At 34.5% G+C, this 10,023-nt stretch overlaps 1 protein-coding gene across 1 annotated transcript; it reads left to right on the forward strand.

Moving 5' to 3' along the window:
• Positions 1 to 1,368: 1,368 nt before the first annotated feature.
• Positions 1,369 to 7,948, forward strand: si:ch211-157c3.4 (Lipopolysaccharide-induced tumor necrosis factor-alpha factor homolog-like). The gene is made up of 5 exons (XM_053652120.1): positions 1,369 to 1,476; positions 5,276 to 5,340; positions 5,690 to 5,797; positions 5,876 to 6,050; positions 7,746 to 7,948. Exons 2-5 carry the CDS (start codon positions 5,298 to 5,300, stop codon positions 7,858 to 7,860), a joined length of 441 nt encoding a protein of 146 aa, XP_053508095.1. The 5' UTR covers positions 1,369 to 1,476; positions 5,276 to 5,297; the 3' UTR covers positions 7,861 to 7,948.
• Positions 7,949 to 10,023: the final 2,075 nt, after the last annotated feature.

Raw genomic sequence — 10,023 nt, forward strand, 5'->3', positions numbered from 1 at the left:
TAACAGCTCATTCATCAGGGACTTAAACAGATTAAAAAATGTGTGCAATAGTTGATATGGTGAAGTTTTCTGTATGGAGATGTTTATGTAACATTTAGGGAAGGAGTCTCCAGTGTCAGTGCTTTGTTTTTTTGGGACAGAGGCATTTACCTCTGATTGGCATTTCCAAAGTGTCCGTAGTGTATGAATGAATGTGAATGTGTATGTGATTGTGCCCTGCGATGGATTGGCACCCTGTCCAATGTGTACCCCGCCTTGTGCCCGATGCTCCCTGAGATAGGCTCCAGGTTTCCCCGTGACCCTGAAAAGGATAAAGTAGTATAGAAGATGGATGGATGGATGGATGGATGGAGGCATTTACCTTTTTTATGGTTTGTCAGTAACATGACAAACGTCTTTTTTTGGTCGTATTAACATCAAAAGAAATAAAAAAAAGGCTGGTGAAAGAACGATGGTTTATAGCTGCTGAGAACAGAAACGAATTTGTTTTGCAGACATCCTACAACATTAAACATAACTACAAAATGATAAAACGTATGACATGTTATTCTTTAATAAATAAAAATTGTCTGCGATAGATTGGCACCCTGTCCAGGGTGTACCCCGCCTTGTGCTCCATGCTCCCTGGGATAGGCTCCAGGTTTCCCCGTGACTCTGAAAAGGATAAGTGGTATAGAAGATGGTTGGATGGATGGATGAAATAAAAATTGTAATTGTTTAATAAATTGCTGTGGTTTAAGAGGAATAAATCACTTGGAGATGTACAGTTATAGGAAAAATTGCCATGGTAACTGTAACTCCATTTCATCATAACACCCAGTTGTTGATTAATTTCTTAATTTCAGCATGTTGCAGAGTGTTTTATTCCTTACTTACAGACCATCATCAATGGCAGGGAGGTGCAGTAGACATCGCACAAGATGCAGCATGGATACAGCAAGGACAGTTATACTTGAGTTAAAAGGTTTGCATCCCCCTGCCCCCTATAGCTTTAAAAATTGCAGAAAAGGTAAATCAGAAAACATACTTTATGAATTGTTCTAAATAATATTCCTCCATTTTGCCCTGATGGTAAACACAGCTGTTTACATATATATTAAATTTATTTATTTTAAATTAGTTCTAAAAAAGCTCTTTACATTAGTACTTAGAAATGAGTTTAACTGAATCATTCACATGGAAATGATCTTATAACTGTGTGTATAATTGTGTTTTAGGCTTTAAAGAAAAAAAAAACATACTTGCCTGTCTGCACCTGTAAGGGTGCATTGTTATCACAAAAACAGGTTATTCAGGGAGACAGTGGTAGAGAAAAGAACTTGACTACCTGACTCAGGCTTATGCATATTCATGGAGGAGGTGAATGCGTATGAAAGCGCACCCTTATCGAGGAGGGTGGAGTGGAGTGGCTGTGAAAAGCGAAACAATTCTTCCAAAATTGTATTCAGTCGCACCGAAAGCATCAACAGCAAAAGGGTGAGTAGAGATTTCCTCATATACCTGGCTTTAACGTGTGCTTTGGCTCATCATCATGGTTTAGGGTTAAAATGATAAAATATTGAAAGTGATTTTGGGTCATGAAAAATATCTTTTGATCTTGATTTTTAGAAAATTGATTTAAGGTATTAAATCATATTTTTGAGCCTTTTTGTGCCTGCAGCATTAACATCCAGTAGCTCGTGAACTGTGTAAACGTCTCCTTAACATCCTGATCACATGATAAACATTTTACTAGAATATTATTGTGAGCTGTTAAACGTCAAAATCCTTTCTGATACTTAAACAACAACAGAATATGTTTAATATTTCTGAAAGATAACATGAACTCATCAAGCTACTCATCAAGATCCTGATGTTGTCGCTTTTAGTCCAGTTTCAGGCCTCGAGTCTGGTTTTGGGTCGTTATAAAATTCAAAGAAAAAAAGAGCTTTATTCTGTATAGTTAGAAGGAATAATGACGTAACAGCACCATAGTGACCTTTAATCAAAAGAACAAGTACAACAATGATGACAGGGCACGCCTGATGGAGTTTATACCATGTCATTATTTACATTTTCACATTCTTTAAGCTTTAAGGTCTGAATTACACAGAATAATGGAAAAATAAAGCAAAAAAGTAGTCAGACTTTTTAAAAAGTCACCTAGAAGTGTTTGTTATGAATGCTATTAAGTATGTCAGAACTAATTGGTACTAATTGTACATTAAAATTAACATAAAAACAAAATAATAAAATCAAAATAGATTCATACTCCCTGTATAAGTACAATATATAGGAAATATAGGAACCATATATGAAATATTGAATAAAAATAATGCTTACACTTTATGCAGTGTGCTACATGCACTTTGTGCAGTGTTATATATATTTATATATAGATAATTAGTTATGGGTATGTAGTTATACTGTTATATTGTATATATACCTATATAGTTACTGTACATAGGTATATATAGGTTATATAGTGCATTTTATATCCAATAAGGATCGATCTTATTTACTGTTCCCTATATACGTTCCTTATATAGTTATATAGGGTATAAAATAGTGCTTCCCTGCTCGACCACCCTAGGTAGCACACTAAATATCCAATAAGGAACTGCTTGCCAATTTCCTTAAGCAAGAATCACTTTAGTGATGTGACATGCTTATATAATGGGGTTTTTTTATTGAGAGGAAAACCAGTAGTGTAAAAAAAACAAGTATTTTGCAGGAGCTAAAAAAGCTCTGAATGGATTACATACATTCGTCATTATAACCCACATTCTTAACTCTTTCACAATCTGTAGTACACAGCAAAAATCACTAGTGTTGATTTAACATCCACAGTGTTGAATTTACATCCTACAGTGTTTATATAAATCCACTGGACTCAAATACACACTCTGGGTGTTAATTCAACACTAGGGATTTTACTGTGTATAATCTGTAAATCTGATTAATGATGTATGGATTTGATTTGGAGTGATTAATAATGTTTTTTTGGTTGTAATAACAGCAATCCAACATCATTAGTTGTAAAACAAATGATGAATATTCCAGATTGTTATTCGATGTTTTAGGATATTATTCAATGAAACTAATAGGAGATACATGTTGTAAGGGATATGAGAGTGAAATTTAATTCTGGATCTGTTAATAGTTTCCTGTTTCATATGTTTTGTTTTTTAAGTCACTCCCATACTACATCTTAATCTTAGAGAAATGGGTACTAACCTGTACCTTTTCTTGTTGCTCAGGTGGCATCTTCATAGTATATCTTTTATATTGTTTACCCATAAAGACCCATTTTTATAAAGTTTCACTCTAAAAGAACTACAGTCCATTAAAGTGCACTAAGGCCATGCATTTAAGGTACGTTGAGGGCACCACCCCAGCAACAAGGAAAGGTCCAATTTGGTATTTTTTTCTGCTCAGGAAAAAACAGTTACTGAAAACGAATGAATGAACACAGTAAATGCATCTTGCAGCACAGCACCAGTACCCGTGCTACCTTTCTTTGTCACGCAAGCTTCATGTGACCTTTTTTGTTGGGTCATGCAGGATCCCAGCCCTGATACACACCTTAAAATGAAATAATCACTCAGGGATTGTTCACCCTGTTTTGTTTTAATTAGCGACACGCCGGGAAATAACGTTTTTTCATGATGTCATGATCTCACCTTGATGATGTCACCTTGAAGATACCATGCCAGACATTATCTATTGTACATTTAGGACGTATGTTTCACTTGGAAATGAGGATATTCTGTACCTTTAAAATCATTTACTCTTGATGGTACCACTGCAGCACCAAGGGAAAGTACAGCTTACCACCTTTACTTCTGAGAATGCAGGCTACATACTAAGTTCTTGAGACATCAACGAGACTGCCGAGTGAAACATGCTGCCGGGTGACATTCCACACCTCACCAGTGGACGCCTGGCCCAGGACAAGCTAGGCTAGTCAGATTTTTCATCGAGGCGTTCACTGTGACAAATTCCTGTCTTTTAGAAACATCTGAACTTCTTCAGGCATTTCTGAAAACCATCTCCGGAGAGAAGTGTACTTGTCACTGAAGTGGAAACATTATCACGTTATATTGTTTACCTTAAAAAATAACTAAATATATAAATGCTGGGGTATAATCCAAACAAAATAACAACAAAATATATATTTTTTTATACCTCTGAACTCTGAAACTACAAATGGATTTACACTTGTGTTTTTTGTTCTTCATTAATCCATACATCTCTGCAACAGTGTCTGCAAACAAGACACAATTTAAAAACCAAATAGTTCCTGTATTAACATGATCTTTCGTAACATGGACGCCATCACAGACTAGGGGATCGCAGACATCTTCACTAGGGAATCGTAATGAACTCGACCAATCCAAGTCATCGTCACACTTTTTACAGTATTCATGAGTTAAATCATGTACTACATATTCATGAAGTATTCATGAAGGTGTGACCTGTCTCTAAGGTCAACTCAACTTAAATTGAGTCAAACACTAAACTGGACTGTAACTGGAATAATAGATGAAATTAGATGACAACTATTCCGCAAGACATTTTCCGTCCACTCCGATGATGCTCATACGCCCCCTGGTGGTCACAATTTGTGAAATTTACTCTTTAAATCTGTTGAAATTGCAGGTTGTTGAGACAATTTGAAGGTTTATTTGATAATATTTTGTACTTTCTAGAGGTAACTATGAATAGTAAGATAAAAGGTCTATTACTTGATGTAATAACATTGTAATAACATCATCAATTCAAATTTACCATTAGTTTTATTTCATATATTCATTTTAGATCAATGACATAATACAAGATGATATATTTCTTTCTTTTGAATTGTTTGTAGGTAATAAATGAAAGTTCCTGTATGGTTTTGAATGTGCAACTGAGATCAGCTGATGCAACTTTTGCTGCAATTCTCATCAAGAATAAAAGCACACTTTCAAATGTTTTAATGTCAAAACGAGTTTTAGGAAAGGCATAAAGTCGTTTTTGGTCCATGACAAAACAAGGGGGGAAAAACATTCATTAAAACACACCAACTCGATAAGATTCAGTCATTTTGCAAGAAGATACGTACAAAGGAAACAAAAGAAAATGTAAATAAAACACAATATCAGTACAAAGGATGGAAAGATGGAACCAAAATAAATATATGACATAAATATATATTTTAGCATTACTATCAAATAATTCAGATAAATATTAAGTGAAATGAACACTTTCTTTTCTTTTCTTGATTGATTGATTAATTGATTGTTTCTTGCAGTTACGGCTAAACACATAAGGAAATGAGCTCGGGAATAAATGACCCTCCACCCTATGTCATACCGGGTCAGTATCAAATTTTCATTTTTAACCCAAAGTAGCTCATTTCTCCTTATAATAGTATGTTCTTCATGATGTGGGATTGAGTACCCTCCAGCTAATATTGCTTTTCAAACAGTGAAATGTTTCAAATGTATTTCCCTGTTGGACTGCTGTGCTGAAAGTACACATTGTTAGAAAATATTCAAGATTGTCTAGTTGTCTCTGGTGGTCTGTACTGATAGTTTAATGGAATGTGATGTTCTTATTGGTTCCTTATCCACTTTTATTCTGATGGTAATTACGTACCCAGTAAAGAAGGCCCTCTGAGTACACCGCTTGATGTCATGATTTCATGATCGCTTGTTATCCGTAGTGGGGGACCAACAGGACAACGTGAAGGTGTACAAGGTGCACACGCCATTCACGCCAAGCTCCGCTTCCGCCAGCTCAGGCTACAGAGTGCAGACCCAAACCACGACAGGTGAGTATCAGCATGACACATCAGTTTTAAATCCTGTTTACTCTCTGCTTACTTTGTTTTCCTCCTTCACTCTGGCAGTTCAAACAACGTCCACTGACAGGGACAGGAACAAGTTTGTGAATTATGAAACGGAGCTCGGGCGCTCTCCTGGCATGGTCACCTGCACCACCTGCCGAGAGCAAGTGCTCACCCAAGTCACCTATAAAGTGGGAATGTATGCCTGGCTCATGTGCCTTCTCTTCATCCTGTGCGGGTAGGAGCAATAAAATGTTATTATTTATACAGACACTTTCACATGCAATTCAGCTTAATGTGCAAAAACCATTAAGAAAAATAAAATGCAGAAATAATAATAGAAGGCGTAATATAGACTTTATGGCTGGATCTCATTTTACTCGTATTCAAATGAAAACTCAGAATAGACATCAATACATATTAATATGTCTTTTATTAGTATTCATTAATATTGATACTTTTTTGTATTAATTTTCTTGTAACATATGCAAATGATATGCAACCAATCTGAATCTGCACTGATTTACATAAATCAAATCCATTTCAGTCTGACTTATTATTTTTTTATTAACAAGAATATTCACATGTAGAACAAACATATATAGTCCCCTCCGAAACTATTGAAACAACAAGGCCATTTTGTTGTTTTTGCTGTAGTCTGAAGACATTTGGGTTTGAGATCACAAGATGAATATGAGAAGAGAGTTTAGAATTTCAGCTTTTATTTCCTGGTATTTATATTTCGAATTGTTAAACAGGATAGAACGTAGCACATTTTGTATCAGATTAGAATCAGATCTATTTTTAGGAAAGTAAAAATATTGGAACATGCGACTGATAGGTGTTTCTTGTTACCCAGGTGTGTCCTGTTACATTTACTGTTTAAACAATGAACATCTACTCTTGGTTTTAGCCTTCGTTTCACCTCTGAAGACTGCATTTGTTTTTTGTTTTTTTAAAAAAAGGTAAACCAACATGAAGATTAGAGAGCTGTCTATGGAAGAAAAGCAAGCTATTTTGAAGCTAAGTAAAGAGGGAAAATCAATCAGTGGCATTGCACAAGCATTGGGCATAGCCAGTACAAATCTGTAATGTCCTGAAAAAGAAAGAAACCACTGATATAGTGAGCAGCAGACAACAAACGGGTCGGCCAAGGAAAACAACAACAGCTGATGACAGTAAAATTGTGAGAGCTGTGAACAATCAACCATCAACCATCTTTAGATCTCAAACCCAAATATCTTTGGTGTGTAACACAAACAAATGAATTGGCCTTGCCGTTCTAATAGTTTTGGAGGGGACTGTATGTTAGGGGTATTTAATGGAGTTGTGACAAACGTGATAATAAATAAGGTATTTATAGGAATAAATGTCAAATAAAATATTAAATATAACATGACAAAATTCATATTAAAATATGACACGTGACCATCGGTACCAAACAACACAAATATATATATATATATATATATATATATATATATATATATATATATATATATATATATATATATATATATATATAATGTTTTTTAAAAAGAAAAAATGAAAAAAAACTATGTTGATCATTGACAGCATAATCACTCAAAAATAACACCTAGGGAAAATCTAATTTAATACTTTCAATATTTTAATTTAATCTCAATAATAATTTTTATTTAAAAATTTCCATTTATCTAAAAAAAAAAAAAACCCAACCTAAAAGCTCTAAATGAATAAACTAGCCACATGGCAACATTACAAATTTTCAAAATAGTCTAAATGTCATATTATTATAATAGGTCTACATTTAAAATTTTAAAAACCACCCTTTTAAAAGGTAAAGACATTGTTTAAATGATCATGTAAAGATCTGAAAGAAATCTGTGTCTATAAATGAACTGTGATTATATAAATGTATATTGACATATACGCATGTATATGTGTATTTCAGGTTCGTGATTGGCTGCTGCCTCTTGCCATTCTGCCTCAAGTTCTTCAAAGACGTCTACCACTCCTGCCCCAAGTGTCACCGTGTTCTGCACGTGGAAAAGAAAAAATGTTGCTGACCCCAGACGAACTCCTCGCAGCTAACATTCACTCCATAGAATTTTCTTTTCTGCAGAAAATGAAAAAAAAAAAAAACACAAAACACAACACACGTACCACCACCATCTAATCGACGTGATCATGTATGTACATGAGATTAGCTGTTGGACACTACAGCATACTTTAGAACCCTTACAATGTATTGTTCTTATCATTATGTTAGTTTTGTAATATGTTACTGCAATACACAACCTCGGCATTTTGAGGGACCTGTTGATTTTTGCTTTGTTTCAGACATGTGCAAATTAGGATGTTTCAATTTGCATGATCGGCGTTTTCTGATCTAGAAGTTCCATGAGTCCACGTTTTTGCTCTGTTTTCAGGTGTTCAGTGTTCTTGTTTGTTTGGTTCAGAAGCTGGATAGAGCAAAAACGTATCCCAGACACTAGCGTTCGGCAGAGGAAGTGTTCAAAAATGTCGACAGTGTCATGATTAAAATAAAACATTGTATCTTTGCCATTTTCAAACCTATTTTGCAACCTGAATTTCTACTGTGTATTCAGTTAATTAGCAATAGTACACAATAATATATATGTCTTTAAATACTAAAAAAGAGGTTATTTGAAATCATATATTTGCATTTTTCACAGGTTTTTATTAGCAAACATGATCTAACCTGACAGGATTGCTATAGCAGGTCTATAAATATAATTGTTCTTCACTGCTAATCAGTTAGCTTACATGTGCTATCCTAACACAATTTGCGTTATCTTGACAGAAAGATGTTAACCTAAATAAGCTAGTTTGACAGGATTCTAAGGATTTTAAAATAGCCTGCTAAAATGAGAAAACCTGACACGATTCTGCAAGGATTAAAACAAAAATTCTTGCCAGTTAGCTAACATGAACTAACCTGACAGGATTTATGACAGAATTTTTAAAGTAAATTGATAAATAGCATTACTCTTCACTGCTCATGCTTGCACGCTAGTTAGTTCACATGAGAAAATATTTCTGAGAGGATTAATGTCATAAAAATTCATTATCATCACTGAAAATGCTAGCCATCTAACATTTTGTCAAATTCTTAAGTGTGCATTATTATTTAGTGCTAAGGTAACCACTTAATTAAGCTAACATGTGCTTACATGACAAGATGACTCAGATTATTTTAAAATCATGTTCAACATTCTTCACTGCTAATGCTTCTGAGCTACCTAGTTAACATGACCTAACCTGACAAGATTTCTGAGCATTTTAAAGTCAGAAATATTCATTATATTCACTGAAAACGCTAGCCAGCTAGCATACATAAGTTAACCTCAGGATATGACAAGATAAAAGGATATCTTGTCATATTCAAGTTATGTTACTAAAGGTTCGCAATCTTTCTGGCTAATGCCATCTAGCTATGTAACATGAGCTAACCTGACAGGATTTCTTGATTTCAACCATGAGGATCTATGAGGCTTTTTAAGTCAAGCTCCTAAATACTGGTACTCTTTACTCCTAATGCTTGCTAGCTAGCATGAGCTAAGCTGACAGAACTTCTGAAAAGATTTTTAAGCCAGACTGATAAAGTTTAATGTTTATTATGGAGCAATACCACATACATTCCTAAATAATGACTTTACTTAAAATGGCCGACATTATTATATTAACACTAATTAGGACATGAACTCTAGCGTTTGGGATGAAACCATGGACAGGATTGAAAAACGCCAATCTACACAAGAGGGTTTAAGTTCCTCTGGACTTCCTGCAGACAAATACAATCACCTGAACAGATGAATCCGGTGTTTTATATGAAGGAAATAAATGTGTAGTAGGCAACTGAGAACTACTCCCACCATAATAATTATTATAATATACCACTAAATTTAAGAATTTCTTACAGAAGACAGGGTGCGGATATTATTAGGGGCATTGGGCTCTAAGTATTACATAAATGATTTTGTGCAAAATGGTAAACTGCTTTTGATACATTATGAGGTAATAAGGCACCAAGGTACCGGTACCATCTGGTTCTCCATCAGACACAGAATTGGCCATTGATTTAAACACTAGTAAATGAGACTTAATTTTTTTTTTCTTTCATTGATCCATGGGAAACTCCTGTGCTTTGTACATAATTCTCCATAAATCTGAATTATTTTAAATGTATATTTTTATTGTAGTGTAGA

This window comes from Ictalurus furcatus, chromosome 2 (genome assembly GCF_023375685.1).
Source record: "Ictalurus furcatus strain D&B chromosome 2, Billie_1.0, whole genome shotgun sequence".
NCBI classification, from domain to species: Eukaryota; Metazoa; Chordata; class Actinopteri; order Siluriformes; family Ictaluridae; genus Ictalurus; species Ictalurus furcatus.